Raw genomic sequence first — 21,896 nt, forward strand, 5'->3', positions numbered from 1 at the left:
GCATAAATTGCCAGCAACCAGGAAAGTTAAACATTGGTAGCTCCAGAAATATTTCTTGTTATGCTATATCCAGGAATCTTCTAATATTGCCAGGAAACAGGAAGCATTCGTTACCAGCAATATTTTACCATGAACTGCAGTAGATCCCAAAAACCCTCAGGTCGCTAGGACTTACCATTTTTTCACAATTTTAGATTTAACACGGCCTATTTTGAAATTTTTTTTCTTCTTTTTTGATTCATTTTTGAGGGCAAAAAAATCATAGAAGGAGTGATCTGACAAAAATTTGCTGAAGTAAGAAATGAAAGTATAGGCAATAAACAACAAGCTTTTCCGAAGATCTCTCGCAAACGTTTAGAACATTGTTAAAACACTGTTTTAAAAAAGTTGGTTGGGGTGACCGGAATTGACCCCCCCTACCGCAATTACCCCACGCTACCCTACATTTTTATAATCACACAGAGACCTCATTTTTCTCCACTCTCCTATCCCCCCCCCCCCCTCTCACACTTTTCCTAAACAGCCTTCTTAGCATATTGCTGTATATAGTGTACATTTATTACTTATATAACAGACAGCTTAAGAAAACATTTAAATCTAAGTTTATAATTAAAAGGCTGTCTACACCGCCCCCAGACGTTTTTCAGTCCTTGGATACTTGTATTATATTGTGTTAAACTATAGTATTCATTGTCCCAATAAATATTTGAATTTGATTTGTCAGAGAAAAGACAATCCTGGCGAATTTGTGTTAATTGGAATCAGTCGGAGTAAATATGAAAATAATAGGAGTGTAAAGTCTAATGTCAGAATATATCTATCTGATTTAGACATTGTATCCTGTGTTTTACATGAGGGGTAAGTAGCATTGTTTTAAAATATTATTATATTAAAAATATTTTTTCATAGAATTTATGAGCGCTAAAGATATATAAAATTTGAATTAATATAGAATCAAATGGTAGACAAAATATTAATATAATGTTACTTTTTGTTTTAGAAGAAATAGCGAAGGTGGCCACTATATTTGTGCATCAACAATTAACAACACTTTTTATCTAAACAAGAACAACAACAAAAACAACAAGAGAGTGCAGATTGTTAGTAAAATGGAAGTTGAAAAAAAAGTGACTTTATTTTTAATTAAGAAGAAGAAATCTTAAAGAACGGACAATCATTCCATCAATTTAATCTAACTTAAAGGTTTGATAGTACAATGTTAGCGGTGGAAGATTTAATATGCTAAAAGGATACAATCCTATTATATAAAGTATTAAGCGTTTTTGTTTGTAGCGAAGGATCTCGCTAACCACTGAACCGATATGGTTCTCCTTTAGAGGAAGGCTTCTTATAGGCCCTGAAATGGTTTTAGGATATTTTATTTTTATAAATAAGTCTGGGTATGGTTTTAAGCTATTTTCTCTATCCCTTCTAATATAGAGCCTCTAGATGCTAGGAACGCAGCTCCTAGTTTTTAATATAATGTATACCACATACCTTGAAAAAGCTAGCCTCAGGTTGGTATTGTGTTTTATTAGCTCCGAATTTAATTTCTTGACTTAAAAACCTATAGTTTGATGTATAACAACTAGGGTTGGCAATCCGGATCCGGAATCCGCCCAATTTTTTGCCAATTTTGGAATCTGAATCCGGAATCCGTTTTTTAATAGCGGATTCCGGATTCTTATTTGGTAAGCTAAAAATAGCGTCTTCAGTTTTTTCTTTCAACTCCTCCTCTTTGAAGACAAAGATTTTCATCATTATATATATTATCTTTTAAAATCTGGTTCGATTCTCGGAAGTGAATTATAGAGAACACTAAGAACATTGATTTTTAGGACATATGTAGCACTTAATTTTTAAATTTTATTAAAAAATCCTTTTAAAATATTGCTAGAATCCGGAATCCGCCACTTTTTTTGACGGATTCTTTAAGAATCTGGAATCCGAATCCGGCCCAAAAATTCGACGGATTGCCATCACTAATAACAACACATAATTTGGAAAATTAACCCCTTCAGGCCACCCACCTAATCCGCGGGGGTTAGCCTTAGGTCAGTCTAATGCTTAAAATAGCTCTGAATTTGAGTTTCTTGACCTAAAAACCTATAATTTGATGTATGACAACTCATACTTTAGAAAAAATGCACTACAACCCTGTAAGCCACCCACATAGCCCGCTGTTGTCGGTCCCCAACTTGCTGAATTATCTAAAATAATGTCTTCATTAATAGACACAGTTTATTCAAGGAAAAAACCAAAAAGAATAAGTAAGTTTCTATAATAGGTTAGGTAAAATGCACATAAGCCCTGCGGAAAATCTACCTAGCCCGCGGGGGTTAGCTTCAGGTAAGTCTTATGCAAATTTTAGCTCTGAATTTGAGTTTCTTGACCTTAAAAACCAATATTTTTATATATAACAAGATATATATTGGAAAATAATACATTTAACCCCTGCGGGCCACCGACCTAGCCCGCTGGGACTAGCTTCAGATTAGTCTTATGTTAATTCTAGCTCTAAGTTTGAGTTACTGACCTAAAAAACGGATCTACTGCAGTTCACGGTAAAATATTGCTGGTAACGAATAATGCTAAAAATTTATGAATTTTAGAGGCTGCTAACTGCCAAACGGCTGAACGTACAGATCATACTTGCACTCTGTTCTAAGCGGCATAAGAAGTCCTACAAATAATCTGGAATAGCCATAAATCAATAATGCATAATTATCTCGCAGTGCAGAGAAATGCGCGAAAAAGACCTATTTTACGCGGTTTTTCTTCGGTAAAGCTTTAAATGTTGTTGGGGGAAAAAATGATAAAATTAAGAGAAATGAAAACATTTTTATCCACTTTTCTCCACACCTTGGAAAAAAAAAAAATGTGTAGGAGGGGGGTTATTGTAAAAAAAAAAAAAAAAAAAAAAAAAAAAAAAAAAAAAAAAAAAAAGAGTTCTGAAATTTAAATTTTCCCCCTTCCCTGTTTGAAAAAAAACCAGGAGGGGAAAAAAATTTACAGCAGGGGAAAAAAAAAATTTTGTTCAGAATATACACCCCTGATTTTGTTTGAACTCATAGAGAATACCTAGGTATTTAAAAATTTTTGATAAAATACTGTCAAATTAGAAATACATCTTGATAAACATAAGAGGACTTTAAATTTATATAGTCCAGGATTTTTTTTTATATTTTTTGGAAATCATACTTTACTTCTCCAGAATCTACCTGGAGCTTTTATAAGGGTATGCATGCATCCAGTATCCACCATTAAGCCTTTAGTATTAAAACCCGGTGGCCCAAAACTTTTATGTGTAATTACCTCCCCACCCTCCCCCCAGCGGACGACGATTTAAAAACGAAAGAACCATCCTTCTTGCCCTAATGTCAAAGTTATAGTTTTTTTCCTAACTTGGACGTTATGAATGACAGAATGCAAAAAGCATTCAACTTTTTTGAAATGGTGGAGAAAGTGAAGACTAAATGCCTTTCTTTAAAGACATAATTAATTACCTGAGCGCATCTGCATAATGATACAATATCCAACCAAGAAAATATCTTTAAAAGTAATTCTTTAGGTAATTTTCTATTGATAGGAGACTCGTCAGTTTCTACAAACAGTCCACGAGAAACCTTCCAATATGATCCATTGTTGGAATTATTGTTGCTCGAAGACGTCCCATTCCTAAAACATTAACAGGTTTAATTTCATAAAGGGCATCATTTATTTCGCGTATTTTCTGTATAAGTTGGTGATTTAAGACTTTAAATTTAAAGTAAGAGTATAACTCTAAAATTTAGCATGGCAGTTGCTTTCACTTTTCCTCGCCACATTTGAAAATTTTGTATCATTTCCTCTATAGCTTCACCTATCACATGTGCTTTTCCTTTAAGGCATGTTTTTAAAAGCGAAGCTTTTTAAAAGCGAAGCTTTTCTATAATTAGGGTCGGTCCGTCCGTACGTCCGTACGTCCGTCCGTACGTCCGTAACGGATAGCTTTTTCCGTTAATTTAGGCATGTTAGAATTGCCCTATCGATTTCAAATTTTGCATGGTGATTCCTTTAGTAGTTAGGTACGATTTAGAAAGCGTAGTAACTCTATAATCATTACCAAAATGTCCGTACGTCCATTTTAAACATGTTGATTTTTTTACTTTTTTAACAACAAATTTTTATGTGATCAAATCATCGGATTGATCTGATTTTTTGTATATTGATTCCTGGGACAACAAAGTATAATGTAATAAGCGAAGCAACTCTATAATCAAGCCCTAAAAATGTAAGTATGTCCATAAAAATTATCCTGTATCAAGCAGTTTTACAACAAATTTACTTACAATTTTGCTTTGACTCTTATAAATTTATATTATGATAATTAAGTTCTAATACTATACAATTGTGAATGTCCGTTTGTCCTACCGTTTCAGTGCTTCGCTTTTATGGATGTTGTCATCCTTGTTAATATATATATAAAATTCAAATCCAAAGTGTCAAGATCAAATATTAAGGTGAACTTTATAAGAAAATAAGAAGTTTGTTTTAAATGATTAAATTTCTGTTATTTAGCGAGAAAAAGCAAAAAAGAAACCGCCGTTTAGCCGTTTTAACTACCATGCCAAATTTTAGTTTTCTGCTCCTGTTTTTAAGTCTTAAAACACACTTTTACGGAAAATACAAGACAAAAATTATATATGCGCGGCTCACATGAAGGAGACTACACCATTTGGGGCTAGGGTTCTTCATCCTTAAGATTTATAAGATTTCTAATAGTGGGAGGGATTTTAGGTGTAAAAGGTTTAAACGAATTTTATCCAATTGAATGTGTGAAAATGAGGGAGGAACAATTTATAGGTTATTAGAAAGAGGCGTAATACATAATACAATTAAGAAGGATCAAAGCAAATGCTTAAATGCCTTTAACAATTTATGTTATCATATATCTAGGTATTCAATTTCCATTGTAATTATAATATAATTATTGATTGATATACGATGCTGGTCTCCTTCATGTGAGCCTATGTGCTTTATCACAAAGTGTCTGTTAAACACTTACCCCACCCCCCTACTTATTCTTTAAAAAATTAAATAACAAGGGTGAGGGGTTGGACGGGTTATTAACTTATTATTCTATGCATGACCCCTGCGGGGTAGTCAAACCACAAGCGGGGCCTATATATTAAGTGCCCTAACACTCCGGTGCATAACCTAAGCCTGAAATCAATAGTGACAATTTTAATGATTCATATAAAAGAAATTGGTGGAAGTTGCAAAATACAGTTAATAAAGACCTTACATTATAATATTTTAAAAAGTAACTTAAAATTGTTTGGCCCAATAGAAACTCCGAATCCGAGGTTAGCTCCCTCAAGCTCTACGGGTTTACGAGTACCGCCCCCCCCCCCCCCCGTCCTCTGTACGAAAACATCTTAAAACACACATCCCTCTTTTAAGCATTTTAATTATTACCTTATTGGAACAAGATTCATACATTCAGGGTTTTTATTTTTCTTGATATATGAATTTTGCTCATAACCATTAGAATCTTGTCTGACCATTGTCTGTATTTGTTTTATCCAATTTAACTTTAAAAAAAATTTAATAATCTGTTAAAAGTATAAGATTTAGCTTTCTATCACAGTGAAAACCTACAAAAGATATCATTGTAATCATCTGTAATTTGAAGAGTATAATTTGATAGAAAGAATTAGGTAAATTTTCTACCGTACCGGTAAACAAAGAATTGCAATTATGAAATCAATAACAAGAATTACGTTTAACAAAAACAGTGTGTGTGGGTAGAAGAAAGTAAAGGTGGGTTCTATAGTCGGAACTGTGATCACAGTTCTATCACATTGCTGTTCTATCACGGTATCTCACATTGCGGTACCTCGGGCGGCCATTTTTGTGTGTCGGTGCGTTCTATAAACATTACTGTGAGAGATAATACGGTAATATGGTACAGTGATAGAACTGCAATACTGCAGCTGTCATCAACAACAAAATCAACAGCAAAACTACAATAAATGGGATGTTAAGCAAATGTCGTCTTTGAATTTTGGTCAATTCAGCCTATTTTTTTAAAGTACAGAAAATGTGAAGGGAGAGGGGGAAAGAAAATGCCCCTCCCCCCCCCCCGGAAAATTTTTTTTTTTACTCACTTATAGATTACCTAATTTTTTTTCAATTATATATTTTTTTCTACAAAATTTAAAAAAAAAATTTTAATTTCCATTACCTATCAAAAATTTTATATTGAAAATATCTATTTTTATAATAATTATTCAAATTTTTTTACTTAAAATTTTTCATCCCCTGCATAGAGATCTGTTGGGAATGCCCCGTTTTTTTCATCATAAACCATGCTTTCAATGCATGATTTATTGTTTTATTTACATAATTTTTGTCTGCAAAAGCAGGAATTTTGACAGCTTTTGATAGCTTGTACTGTGAGATGCTGTTCATCTCCCTGATCCATCTGTGAAATCAACAGCAATGTGAGATGACGTCATAACAGCGATATGTTACAGCGATTGCGTATACCGTGAGATGACTTCTGAACGTCTAGCGTCAGATTTTTGTTGTTGATACCGTATTTGCAGCTGTCAATACCATAACAGTTTTGTTTATAGAACCCACCTTAAGTGACTGTCTGTGAGAAAGGGAAGTCCGAGTTAAAGGACATTCAGTGTTTTTGTTAACACTCTTGCCGTTGCCGTTGCAGCTGCCAGGGGTACAGCCACTAACCTAATAGCGATCTTAAAAGGAACTCAGCATGGAATTAACCGTTTTAATTGCTGAAAGTCTGCCATGAATAGACACAAAATTTACAGACATTTTAAAATTATTTTTTTAGTACAATAAAATTTTTGAAAGATTTTCATTGCTCCCCAGCGAAACTTTAAACTGTTTTTAACCTATTTTTAAAACATATATAAAAAATATACTATGACACCAGTAGAATGAGACTTCAGAGCCTAAATTTGAATTAAGTCCCCAATAAACTTTTTTGGGGGGATTTAAATATTAATTTTTACTGTTGCCGTGATCATTTTGACCAAAGCAAAAGGTCTTTTTTTTTATTTGGGTAAAATTCGTAGCTTTTAGAGTGTTTTGCTTCATAAATATTGTATTCTGGTATAGAGTAAAATTAGGCCTTATGATTTTACTATAAAAATTCACTAAAAAGTTAATTCTTTATAATATATCAACGAATTAACATTAACATGTTTGTGCTCTCTCACTTATTTTAAAAACATAAAAAATGGCTGTAAAGGGTTAAATGACAACAAATAAGATTATTCAAACTTATCTTTTAAAATAATTTTAAAAAGTATGTATCTTTTATGTGTATGGTTTTCATTCTTTTCATTTTAATTAAATAAAAATATTTAACTACCTAGGAAATATGTCACTTTGTGAAAACACTCTTTTTTTGAATTGTAAAGAATTATATAAAACAAGACTTCTTATTGGTTAGATTTCAGAATTATTTGTTTTATTGTAAATGTTAGATTTTTCAATGAAATTAATTGGTTTGGAAAAAAAAATTATTTCCAATGAACAGAGTAATGTTTTTTTATTGTATCAATATAAAGTGAATTATATAAAAATGTTCTGTAAGCCACAATATTACCTGAAGTAAAAAAAGAGCTTTTGCTTCGGTCAAAATGATTACAGCAACACTAAAAATTAATTTTTAAATCCCCCAAAAAAAGTTTATTGGGGACTTAATTCAAATTTGGGCTCTGCAGTCTGATTCTATAGGTGTCCTAGTATATTTTTGACCCCCCATTCAAAAATAGGTTAAAAACAGTTTAAAAAAAGGTAGCATGCTACATTGTTCGATATCTCAAATGGTAGCTTTTGAATTACCACCTAATTTTTTGGCAATAAACTTTGGAAAATCAGTCTTTTAAGCAAAAGGTAGCATGCAAGTTCGCCATCAATATAGTAACAGAGTATGGGGCAAAGTAGCACAATAGTAGCATAAATTAAAGTAATGCTGCTCTCTATATGGTTCTTTTTAAAGTATAAAAGCCTCTCAACTCTTTATTCTCACTTCTTTTATATTTATCCTCTCTCTCTCTCTCTTTTAATTTATGCTACTATTGTGATACTTCGCCTTAAACTCTGCTACAATATTGATAACAAACTTGCATGCTACCTTTTGCTTGAATGGCCAATTTTCCAAAGTTTATCAAAAAAAAAATTAGGTGTTAATTCATGGCAAATGGGATTCAAGGCAGCATAGGAATTGGTTCATATATTGCACGAACTTGAAGGCGACTCTATGGCAAAATATCTTGCTTCGTCATGATGGAAATTTCAATATTAAATTACGTTGTCTGAAAGCAAAATTAAAAGCTTGTTTTGGTCAAAAACTTAGGCTGCATTAACTAATAACATTTTTACAATTAAAACACACCTTTTCATAGTCAAAATCTCTTTTAAAAATTCAGTTTAAATTGCATTTGTAAGTGTAAAGTCATAGCGGGAAAGAATAAAACTATTGTCAGTAATACAGATGTCCAGCTGTGATATATAACTATGTAGTGAAATTGATTCAATTTTCTATATAACTGTTTATTTTTATTAAACTGTTTTTAACCCATTTTTAAAAGGTAAATAAAAGAGATACTTTGATACCTGTAGAATCATTCTGCAGAGCTAAAATATGAATTGAATGCTCCATTGAAATGATCTTGCTAACCGCTGAACCGATCTTCTCATACTGTCCCAGGAAGGTTTATAACTATTTTGGGGGAGGGTACCACCACCCTCCCAAGAGAACTCTCCCCTAGAAAAAAATTATTAATAAAGCAGCTACTCTTTAGTTTACAAGTTCATCCATCTATGTACATAATTTATTTACTGGTTGATTTGTCAACTGTTTATTTGTGTTACAAATAAATTAATGATATCAAAATATATTCTTACTAGCGGCTTCGCCCCTAGCCTCTAGGGGCTTTGTCCCAAGAGATATAATTTTATCTTCTATTACTTACCCAGCAGAATGGATTGCAAATTTTCGCACCTACCCAGCAGGAAAACATTTTCTCGTTTAAATAACGAATTCGTAAAAAAAAATAGTCTAATGTGTTCTCAAGAAAATTATTTTTTTTGGAGGGGGGGTAAATTTTTATTTTTTGGGAGGGTTGGGGGTGTCCCACCCTCCAAGAAAATAGCTTAAAACCACCACAGGAACGATAGGTATATACCCTGAAGAGTAGAATCCAATCGGTTCAGTGGTTACTGAGATCTTAAGCTTTAGACGGACAGACATCAAGCTACTTTGTATTATAGATTAATCCATTGCTAGATATAAAACAATGCTTTGTTTTTTTAAAATGTATTTTAGAGAAAAGCATTTTCTAAGATAAGCATTTTTTGGGATAGTTGTTTAATAAGATGACACATAATTGATGGTCCCAAGATTAGCTCAATTTTATGTTTCAATAATAACATTATCGAATGCCTGTATGTATCTTGTTCAATGGTTATATTACATTTTATCATATACATACAAAGCAAATAACTGATTTAAAATGATTTTTTAACATCATAAATCTAAAGCCATGTAGATATTTATATAAATCTTTAATTAAATGAAAAATTAAAAATTCAGGTACCATAGTCAGTGATATTATTTTCCATATATGGCTCTATTTCTTTGACCATCGGAAGAAAATCTTTAATCTATCTGTAGAAAGCAATTTCAACATTTTTTGGTTAGTTTAATAGGGTACTTAAAGGAAGCCTGCAAGAAATACCACGCTTTAACTGCTGAAAGACTGCCAAAAGTAGAACAAATACCCCAAATTTGAAGCCTTCAGCTTCTATAACAAAAAAGTTCTAGGCATTTTAAAATGACATTTTATGTACAATGGAAATTTTGAAAGAATTGCAATGCTCATGTTGAAAACTTTAAAATTAAACTACGTGGCCTAGAAACAAAATTATAAGCTTATTTTTGTCATAAATTTAGGTTTCCAGTAACTAATTATATTTTTACAATAAAAATACCCATTTTTATAGTCAAAATCATTAAAAAAAATTAAGTTTTACTTGCGTTGTACCGAATGTACTGTAGCCAATCAGAAGGCTGAATCAGCTTAACAACCAATCACAGCTAAGCTCGTATTAGTTTACCCCTTTGTTTCCGCTATGATTTTCGTTTAAAAATGCAATTTAAATCGAATTTTTTTCAAAGATTTTGACTATGAAATGTGGTGTTTTTATTGTAAAAATGTAATCAGTTACAGGCAATCTAAGTTTCTGACAAAGATAAGGTTATAATTTTATGTCTAGGCAACGTAATTTAATATTGTTTTTTCTTTTATGAGCATTGGAAATCTTTCAAAAATTCCATTGTACATAAAATGCTATTTTGAAATGCCTAGAACTTTTTTGTTATTGAAGCTGAAGGCTTATAATTGGGGGTATTGGGTCTTCTTGTGGCAGTCTTTTAGCAGTTAAAGCGTGTTATTTCTTGCAGGCGTCCTTTAACAAAAGCTTTTATTTTACTATAAAGAACCACGTACATCTTAATCTTGGAACATTTATTTTCTCTTAAAAGCATAGAATAGTTAATATTAAAGGTTTTTTTGTACTTATTTTTTGTGTAGATTTGATATTTGAAGCCAGATTAAATAGAGAATTTGTAGTTTTTGAGATATTTGACCTATTAAGAAGCCCCTTAATAAAAAAAATTAAAATACCAACAAAGCCACTAAATATAATACCAACAATATAAGCTTCATGTATTAATTTAAAAAAAATTATTTATAATTTGGTTTACTTTACAATAAGCTTTTGTTTCATGTTATTGGGTTTAATCATCCTCAATATTAGAATTACAGTAAAATATAAGTCTAATAACAGTTCTTTAATACAAACTTTTTTGAGAAACAGCATAAGTCACCCCTTTTTCCTTGAATCTCCAATATTTCTATTGATCTCCTTTCTTTCTCCTTTTACACCATATACAAAAAAATGGCATACCTTCCCAGCAAGACATTTTGCCGTAGAGTCGCCTTCAAGCTTGTGCAAGTCCTATGCTACCTCAAATCCCATTCGCTATGAATTAACACCTAATTTTTTGGCAATAAAAGCATCCTCTCAAGCAAAAGGTAGCATGCATCTTTGCTAGTGATATAGTGGGAGAGTAGCCAGCTACCTCGTAACAGAGTAGCTAGTGACCTTGTTATTTGTCGAGAATATTTATGCATCACAGAGTGAGGGGGAGAAGCAATCAGAGGGAGGGGGAAAATGCAAGGAGGGGATGTAAGCATGTGAAAAGGGGAAAGAAAAGGGGAAGGGTTAAAAACATTACAATTATTGGGCTTTTTGACAAAAGATTACACATGTTAAAATGGGGCTAATGCACATTAAACTGTTTTTAACCTATTTTTGAATGGGGGGTCAAAAATATACTAGGACACCTATAGAGTCAGACTGCAGAGCCCAAATTTGAATTAAGTCCCAAATAAACTTTTTGGGGGGATTTAAAAATTAATTTTTAGTGTTGCTGAAGTCATTTTGACCGGAGCAAAAGTTTTTTTTTACTTCGGGTAATATTGTGGCTTACAGAACATTTTTATATAATTCACTTTATATTGATACAATAAAAAAACATTACTCTGTTCATTGGAAATAATTTTTTTTCCAAAACAATTATTTTCATTAAAAAATCTAACATTTACAATAAAACAAATAATTCCGAAGTCTAACCAATAAGATGTCTTGTTTTATTTCAATTCTTTACAATCAAAAAAAAGAGTGTTTTCACAAAGTGACTTATTTCCAATATAGTTATATAATTTTTATTTAATTAAAATGAAAAGAATGAAAACCATACAAATAAAAGTTACATACTTTTTAAAATTATTTAAAAAATAAGTTTGAACAATCTTATTTTACATCACATTTGTATATGTGACAAAAATAAATTTGTTGTATTGCATAAACATTTGTTGTCATTTTAATTTTGAAATATTTTTTAAATATTAGTTTTCAGCCCTCCCTTTTTCAATGTACTTTTACAAAATTATGTTATGAAAAATTTATTTGATCAAAAGTAAAAGTTGCAGCATCCTTTTTTTTCCATTCCTTTCGTCTTAATTATGAATATGATTGAACAAAAGCTTTATAATACAACCTTCCGACGCAGCCTTGTGTGATGCAGGGATGTTTGGATTTCTTAGGGAACCACACTAGTTACGCAAAATGGCGTAATTATATCAACGAATCAGTTCGGTTTTAGGCTTGATACAGACTTATACAGTTAAATATGTCAATGTCTTTAAGTTATTTATAATCTATATAATTGCACGCTTGAAATAAGCTCAAATCATATCAAACCTATATTTGCCCTTTATGTAGGTGTTAGACAATCTTTTATCTTTGCTGTTGTTTTAAAAAAAAAATGCTTTTCAAAAAATACTTTTTCACGATTGGTTATCAATACATAATCTATAATACAAAGTAGCTTGATGTCTGTCCGTCCGTCTGAAGCTTAAGATCTCGATTCTACTCTTCAGGGTATAAACCTATCAGTCACGTGGTGGTTTTAAGCTATTTTTTTGGGTTGTGGGACACCCCCAACCCTCCAAAAATGAAAATTTACCCCCCCCCAAAAAAAAAAATTCCTTGAGAACACATTAGACTATTTTTTTTATGAATTTTGCGAATTCGTTGTTTAAACAAGAAAATATTTTCCTGCTGGGTAGGTGCGAAAATTTGCGATCCTTTCTGCTGGGTAAGTAATAGAAGATGTAATTATACCTCTTATTCTCTCCTAACAATTTTTATCATGTGTTAATTGTGTGTTTGATGTATGTGTGTGTTAACAATATAAAATGATATGTTTAAAGGGACTTTGAACGAGAAAATTTCTCATCAGATTATCTAACCTTAACATTATCTCATTCATATAATCTCAAATATAGGGCAAAACTGTCTCTTGTTTCCTTAAAAAACGGCTTTTTCCGCCAATTTTTACTATGTCCAAGATTGGGGAAAAAATTTCCGGATTATATGAATGTGCAGTTAAAACTAAACTTTTTGACATAGTTCTCTATTTTTCCTAATGGTTAAGCTGACTTTTTTAACATAATCCTTGCTTTAAACCATGCAATGTATAGTTACTTTGAAATTAATAAAATAAGCAATTATTTTTATTGAAAACCAAATACAATAACAAAGCTAGAAACAGGTTTTTTATTAGTATCCAAGTAACTTTAGATGGCCCATCTCTCGCTTCCTTTAATTACAAGTTTGTAAATAATAAAGGTGCAATATTTCTTTATAAACAGTCTGATAAAAGTGTAAACTAATTCTCTAAAGTGGGTTATTTATTGTCCAACACAATAAAAAAGGATATTATTATTTTAAATAACCTTTGAGATTCAACCCTTTGTAGACAGTGAGGTATTTTTTTGTCAATAATACAAATTTAAAATAAATCTTTATTACCTAATTACTACGTTATAAAAAACTAATTGGCAATTTTATATCATAAAATAAACTTTAACAGTAAGTAAATTGTTTCAACTATATATAACAAGTTAAATATCCCTACAAACATTATAAGAAACAAAGATGTTCAGATTTGCCCTGTTTTTTCCTTTTTCCCTCCCAAAATACCATAAAATCAAGGCATTATTCCTAGATATTTTTGTTAATAGGACATTTTTGGTTGATCAGTGTAGTGAAATGTGCTTAGAAAATGTTAAGATTTGATAATCAGATGAGAAATTTTTACATTCACACTCCCTTTAAGTGACAACGCGTTTTTTCTTCAGCTAGTATTAACGAGATCACAAATGTTAGCAGAAAAGATAATTTATGTAGTAGCAAGCTACTAAATTAGGACCTCAAAAATACTAGCTTGCAAAAGTTTACCAATAAGCTACTCTTTGAGATATCGAAAATGTAGCATGCTACCTTTTTTTTTCTAAAGTTTTGCTGGGTTGGGAGGGGTGTTAATGTAACTATCTCGTAATCAATTTGTATCAATGTTCTATTTAACATATTTTTTATTATGACTACAAAAATTTGTTGAGTTCTACACAATTTACTCTCTGATGAGGTACTGCCTTCCCCCATTTGAAAGCACCCTCAAATCATCATACATATTTAAACTGTTTTTAAACTATTTTTGAAAGGTATATAAAAAACATACTCTGACACCTGTAGAATCATACTGCAAAGCCAAAAATGAGAACAATTACCCACGTCGATTTTTATTAGGATTTTAAACTGTTTTTAACCTATTTTTGAATGGGGGGTCAAAAATATACTAGGACACCTATAGAATCAGACTGCAGAGCCCAAATTTGAATTAAGTCCCCAATAAACTTTTTTGGGGGGATTCAAAAATTAATTTTTAGTGTTGCTGTAATCATTTTGACCGAAGCAAAAGCTCTTTTTTTACTTCAAGTAATATTGTGGCCTACAGAACATTTCTATATAATTCACTTTATATTAATACAATAAAAAAAAAATTACTCTGTTCATTGGAAATTTTTCCAAAACAATTGATTTCATTGAAAAATCTAACATTTACAATAAAACAAATAATTCTGAAATCTAACCAATAAGAAGTCTCGTTTTATTTCAATTCCTAACAATTCAAAAAAAAGTGTTTTCACAAAGTGACTTATTTCCAATGTAGTTAAATAATTTTTATTTAATTAAAATGAAAAGAATGAAAACCATACACATAAAAGATACATTCTTTTTAAAATTATTTTAAAAAATAAGTTTGAATAATCTTATTTTACAACGCATTTGTATATGTGACAAAAATAAATTTGTTGTATTGCATAAACATTTGTTGTCATTTAACCCTTTACAGCCATTTTTTAGGTTTTTAAAATAAGTGAGAGAACACAAACATGTTAATGTTAATTCGTTGATATATTATAAAGAATTAACTTTTTAGTGAATTTTTATAGTAAAATCATAAGGCCTAATTTTACTCTATACCAGAATACAATATTTATGAAGCAAAACACTCTAAAATCTACGAATTTTACCCAAATAAAAAAAAAATTTTGCTTCGGTCAAAATGATCACGGCAACTGTAAAGATTAATATTTAAATCCCCCCAAAAAAGTTTATTGGGAATTTAATTCAAATTTAGGCTCTGCAGTCTCATTCTACTGGTGTCATAGTATATTTTTTATATACGTTTTAAAAATAGGTTAAAAACAGTTTAAAGTTTATTTTTTACTATGGATTCAATAAATTTTACTGAATCATGATGTTTCTTTCCTTTGTGGGTAAAATACTCAGCTTTTAGAGTGTCTTGCTTCATAAATATTGTATGCTAGTATACAGTAAAGTTAGGTCTTTTGATTTTATCAATCAAAACTAATTAAAGATTAATTCTTTATAATATATCAATGAATTAACATAAAAATGTTTCATGTCTCTTATACATTAAAACATAAAAAAATTGGCTGTAAAGGGTTAAACAATGTAAGATGACAACAAATGTTTATGCAATACAAAACAAATTTATTTTCATCACATATACAAATATGAAATAAAAAAAGATTATTCAAACTTATTAATTAAAATATTTTTAAAGGGCGAATATAGGTTGAATATAATATGGGCTCAAAAAAACCGTGCAATTCCATAGATTATAAGTAACTTTAAGATATTGACATATCCAAATGTATAAGTCTGTTATAGCTTAAAACCTGAACATTCTCAGGATAAATTTATGTAATAAGTGTGGTTCCCTAAGAACTCCAAACACCCTAGCATCACACAAGGCTTTGGTTTAAGGTTGAATTAAAAAGTTTTCGTTAAATGATAGTCTTAATAAAAGTGGAAACCAGTTATCAATCTATTTTTTTGTATTGTGGATTGTTTCTTCCTTGACAATATTCCCCAACAAAGTGTAAAGTATATGAATTTTATTTTTTTTAAAAAACCTTTACAGGAGAAATTTTATTTCATGTAAGTATGAAAATTATATGGTAATTGTTATAATTAATTTAAAGAGGACAAAAATAATAGTTGAATAGTGTTTTTTTTCTTATATTTTTTTCTGGAGAAAATCTGGCGATCGGTGCGTTTGTGTGTGTGTGTTGAAAAATGCGTACTAGGGTAATTATATCATCAAGAATTAATCATTGATCTTTATACAGAAAAAAAAACTTTAAAACGTATTATTTACCCTAGTAATTACTCCGGACGCAAATTGACGCAAATTATTTTATGCTTTTTAAAAATTCAATAAAATAGTATATAATATAAAAAAAATAAACACTTTAATTATTAATTAAGATGCATGCCAATGTAATAGTCAATTAAACTTAAGAAAAATAGTCAAAAAAGTCTTGTAAAGGGCTAAAATAAACGATTTTGTTGACTTTCTCATTTATCATATGTTGAAGTAAAAGCAAAAATTGCAAAATCTACTTAAGGATTTTTTTGATTTTTTAAATTTAACATAGATATTTTAAAAGTATGTAATGGCACCTTTCATATAAGCTCATATCATATTGAAACTATATTCGCCCTTTAAAAAGTATGTATCTTTAATGTTTATAGTTTTCATTCTTTTCATTTTAATTAAATAAAAGTTATTCTATTATATTGGAAATATGTCACTTTGTGAAAACACTATATTTAAAATTTAAAGATTTCTAGCTTTGTCATTGGTTAATGCTGAATCCTCATAGTTTTTATGTTAATTTAAAGATATATCCTACATCTTTCACTATCAATGAATAATTATAAATATAAAATCAAAAGAGCTATTTTTTTACTATCATTATCTTTTTATCATACTATCAAGAAAAATGCTTTGAAGCAAGAATTTTACCCAAAAACAAAAGACAGTTCACAATTCGGTAAAATTTACTTAATCCATAGTAAAAAATAAACTTTAAAATCCTAATAAAAATCAATGTGGGCTATTATTCTTATTTTTAGCTCTGCAGTTCGATTCTACAAGTGTCAGAGTATATTTTTGATATACCTTTTAAAAATAGTTTAAAAACAGTTTAAATAATCTTTGATGAGGGGAAAATATTTCATTCAGTTTGCCCTTTTTGTGTTCACTAATACTTCCTAAACTGTTTTTAACCTATTTTTAAAACATATATAAAAAATATACTATGACACCAGTAGAATGAGACTGCAGAGCCTAAATTTGAATTAAATCCCCAATAAACTTTTTTGGGGGGATTTAAATATTAATTTTTACTGTTGCCGTGATCATTTTGACCGAAGCAAAAGGTCTTTTTTTATTTGGGTAAAATTCATAGCTTTTAGAGTGTTTTGCTTCATAAATATTGTATTCTGGTATAGAGTAAAATTAGGCCTTATGATTTTACGATAAAAATTCACTAAAAAGTTAAAATTAATTTCTAAATCCCCCAAAAAAGTTGATTGGGGACTTAATTCAAATTTGGGCTCTGCAGTCTGATTCTATAGGTGTCCTAGTATATTTTTGACCCCCCATTCAAAAATAGGTCAAAAACAGTTTAATCCTGACCCAATACCAAAATAGTATTTAGATTACCAATTCCCCTTAAAATGTTAAATGGAACCTTACAAGAAGGCATTTTTGCCTCTAAAAGCAATAGATGGCATGAAGATTTAGATGGGCACTCCATATACATGATTTGTTTCTTCTGATTTTAGTGTACCTCATGCTTTTTTTCCATACTGAAGTCTTTTATTTGCATTCAGAAGAGGTATAAGTTGTGTTTCCAGGATACATTATTCTACTCTTGTTCTGATTGCCTGTTATGTTAGTTGCACTACAATAAGCTGAGAAATATCTTTTTAGTCAATTGGTGCAACATGTTTAAACCTTGTTTGCAACTTTTTCAATTGTCAATAAGCAAAATTGATAACAACAGTATAAAAAGCAGTAATTTATCTCTTATTTTACAAGTATTGATTTTATTAAATCCATCTGTGTTAAGAGAAATGCCAACAAATTTAAAAGTTTGTTTAGCACATAATTGTGTAAATAAATTTAAGTGGTACTGTAGCAAATTTAAAAATAAAAGGTTTAAGGTACTTTTTATATCAAATAAAGCTAAATTTTTGTCATAATTCTAATCAACTAAGTAATTCCAAATATATATCAAATTTTTAAAACTTGCTTCTAAATCACTTTAACCAATAACAAAACTGGAATTTATTAAATTTGAAAAGGAGTGTTTTCATAAAGTGACTTAAATCCAAAATAATCTATATTTGATTAAAATTAAAAGTATTAAGATTAAAGTTACATATTTTTAAAAATATTGAAAAAAATTAAGTTTGAATCATCTGACTTTATATCATATTTGTATATGTAATAAAAATAAAGTTGAGTTGCATTATACATTCAATTATCATTTTACAAATTTAACCCTGTACATCAGAATTTTATGTGTTTTAAATAGATGCTAAATTACCTAACACTTTTTTGTTGATTCATTGATATATTCTAAAGTTTTAGTACTTTTTAGAATTTTGACAGATAAAATCAAAAGACTCTGCAGTATAATTCTACATGTGTCAGAGTATATATTTCTAAAATATATTTCAAAAATGGGTTAAAAACAGTTTAACTTACTAAACCTTCATTAAATTTAAACAGTGTTAAGTGACGACATACACTACTATTTCAGATTGTTAACATAGTCAGTGTATGTTCTTAAAGGAACCCTGCAAAAAAATATACCACTTTGACTGCTGAAAGCCTGCCACGAGTAGACCAAATACCCAAAATTTGAAGCCTCCAGCTTCAATAACAAAATTACAAACATTTCAAAATGATTTGTTAGTACAATAAAAATTTTGAAAGATTTTCATTGCTCATGATGGAAATTTCAATATCAAATTACTTACTATTGAAAGCTTATTTTTGTCAGAAACTTAGACTGCCAGTAACTGATAACATTTTACAATAAAAACACCCCTTTTCATAGTCAAAATCTCTGTAAAAATTCTGATTAAATTCGTTTGTAAGCGTAAAATCATGGTTGGAAAAAATGAAACTAATGAAACTAAAAATATCATTTTGAAATGTCTAGAACTTTTTGGTTATTGAAGCTGGAGGCTTCAAATTTTGAGTATTGGGTCTACTTATGGCAGTCTTTCGGCAGTTGAAGCGGTATATTTCTTGCAGGGTTCCTTTAACCCTTGGTGGTACAAATTTCATAAAAATTTAAGTGTTAAAAAACTATTTGTTTTTAAAACCAAGGCTGGAACAGGAAATCTGAGTGGTCAACAGAAAATATTTATCCCAAAAAAAATAGAAACAGGATAAAACTTTCAAGTTTAATTTTTATCAACTAAGTTATCTATAATACAAAGTAGAACGATGTCTGTCCGTCTGTCTGTCTGTCTGTCCGTCTGAAGCTTAAGAACAAAAAAATTCCCCCCCTCCTTTTTTTTTTTTTGCAGGAGATTTCCTTGGTCCTTTTACGAATTTCACCTTAATTTTTTTTATCACCTCTTGGGGCAAAGCCCCTAGAGGCTAGGGGCGAAGCCACTAGTCTATAATACAAAGTAGCTTGATGTCTGTCCATCTGAAGCTTAATATCTTAGTAACCGCTGAACTGATTGGGCTCTACTCTTCAGGGATTATATCTACTGGTCCTGTGATGGTTTTAAACTATTTTCCTGGGGGGTGGGACACCCCCAACCCCCCCAAAAACTAAAAAAACCACCCCCCCAAAATTTTTTTTTTTACATTTTTTGTATAATCTCAGTAACTGCTGAACAAATTGGGCTCTACTCTTCTGGGAATGTACCTACTGGTCCTCTGGTGGTTTTATGCTATTTTCTAGGAGGGTGGAACACCCCAACCCCCCTTAAAATAAAAAAACCCCATTTGCAATTTTTTATTTTTTTTTATTTTTGTAAACAAAAACCAGTAATTGGGTTCAGGGAACCCCACTGCATCATGGGGCAAAGCCCCCATGAACCCCCCCCCCCCAAAAAAAAAAAAAATTTCACTAAAAAATTTTTTAAAAGTTGTTGCAATTATAGGTATTAAATAAACTTTACAGAGGAGAGTTTTCAATTTTTGTATATATGTGGTCCAATCAGTGAGACTATCGGAGCTTGCGCCGCATATGGGGTACTCGCTTATGCTCACCCTGTAAGAGATATACGGTGAACAACCTGGGTTTAATTTTTTTTCAAATTGAAATTTTTGTGCATACGGCGCACAACCTAGATTTAATTTTACCAAAGAGTAACTTTTTGAAAATAAAACTATAAAATTATTCTGGACGGTTGACTTTCCATTACCTCATGGGGCGAAGCCCCTAGAGACTAGGGGCAAAGCCACTAGTAAGATATAAAGAAAATAAACCCTTAATATTCAAGATTACAGAATATTTTATTATCAATTCTTTAGACTTTTAGATGGAAATTTTAAGAGGGAAAATAACTCTGGAGGAATTGTCCTCAGTATAAAGAACCAATGAGCATAATTGAAAGGTTAGTTCTAAAAACCAATTTGTCACAAATTTACAGCTCAATCGCAGGTAGCAATTTATTTTTATTAAAGGGACTGCGAATGTAAAAATTTCTCTTTATATTATCAAATCTTGACATTTTCTAAGCACCTTTCACTATACTGATCAACCAAAAACGTCATATTAACAAAAATATTGATGATTTATGCCTTGATTTTACTGCAACTCAGGAGGGAAAAATGGAAAAACAGGAAAAATCTGGACGTTTTTATTTATTAAAATGTTTCTAGGGATATTTAACTTGTCAATTTACTCACTGTTAATAATTTTTTTATGACATGAAATTGCCAATTTATGTTTTAAAAAGGTAATAAAGATTTATTTTAAATTTGTATAATTGACAAAAAATACCTAACTGTCTACAAAGGGTTGAATCTCAGAGGTTATTTGAAATGATAATATCCTTTTTTATTGTGTCGGACAATAAATAACCCACTTAGGAGATTTAGATTACACTTTTATCAGACTGTTTATAAAGAAATATTGCACCTTTATTATTTTCAAAGGACCAAGGAATTCTTATGTAAATTTTCCTAGAGGCATTTACATGAAATAAGTGTTAATGCAATTTTGTGAAATTTTAATTAAAGATTTCTTAAATGCTATTAGTTTTTTTAAAAATAATTACTATGTATTTTTTTCATAAAAAAAATTAAATCAGCGGATTTCCAAAAGAAACCACCTTTAAAAAAAATATTAACATCCAGTTTAGGAATTTTACTGCAAGTTTAGCAAAGTTAAACATGTTACTTGTAAGTGCAGCGCTGCATCTACAAAAACTTTTTTTTATACCTCCCTTTATCATGTTACTTGTAGGTTTAGCAAAGTTAAACATGTTACTTGTAAGTGCAGCGCTGCATCTACAAGTATCATGATCCCTTTTTTTATAAAATATTGTTTTAGTGTATTTAAATACATTAAGGTAAAAAAACATTCTTTTATAATATATATATACCAAATGAAGCTAGCTTTTTATAAGAAAGTGAAAAATCATTAATATTCAAATTCTGAACACAAAGACGACATTTTAACAGCGGTTTTAATCAAGAATATATCTTACTTTTTTTCACAAAGCGGTATTTTGTTAAAATGTGTTGATTAAATTTTTTCTTTAAAAAAAACATAGAAATAATCAAAAATTTTTTAAAAATCAACATAATTTTTGAAATCTACATAAAAAAATTCTCAAATATATTATACAAACATGGATGCAGGGATAAGGGATTTGTTGAAGATTTCCTAGCTCCTTTGTAAGTAAAGGTGGGTGAGAGATGTTACTTGGATACTATAATAAAAAAAACCTGTTTTTTACTTTGTTATTGTATTTGATATTATAGAAAAAAGTTATAGCTATAGAAGAAAAAAAAGGCAATCAATTGTAAATTTATATAC

General features: G+C 30.1%; 1 protein-coding gene across 2 annotated transcripts in view; it reads right to left on the bottom strand.

Moving 5' to 3' along the window:
- Nucleotides 1-5,783, bottom strand: part of LOC145318067 (F-box/LRR-repeat protein 20) — a 94,188-nt gene extending 88,405 nt beyond the window's left edge. For both annotated transcript variants that reach the window (XM_080159399.1, XM_080159398.1), the window contains exons 1-2: nucleotides 5,461-5,783; nucleotides 3,507-3,678 (exon numbers count right to left, since the gene is read on the bottom strand). In XM_080159399.1, the coding sequence (XP_080015525.1) occupies nucleotides 3,507-3,678; nucleotides 5,461-5,549 (261 nt within the window). In that variant the 5' untranslated portion in view covers nucleotides 5,550-5,783. The remainder of the gene's footprint in view (nucleotides 1-3,506; nucleotides 3,679-5,460) is intronic.
- Between the last annotated feature and the right edge of the window lie 16,113 nt (nucleotides 5,784-21,896).

The sequence above is a fragment of the Acartia tonsa genome, chromosome 4, assembly GCF_053477335.1.
Source record: "Acartia tonsa isolate MP-2025a chromosome 4, ASM5347733v1, whole genome shotgun sequence".
Taxonomy (NCBI): domain Eukaryota; kingdom Metazoa; phylum Arthropoda; class Copepoda; order Calanoida; family Acartiidae; genus Acartia; species Acartia tonsa.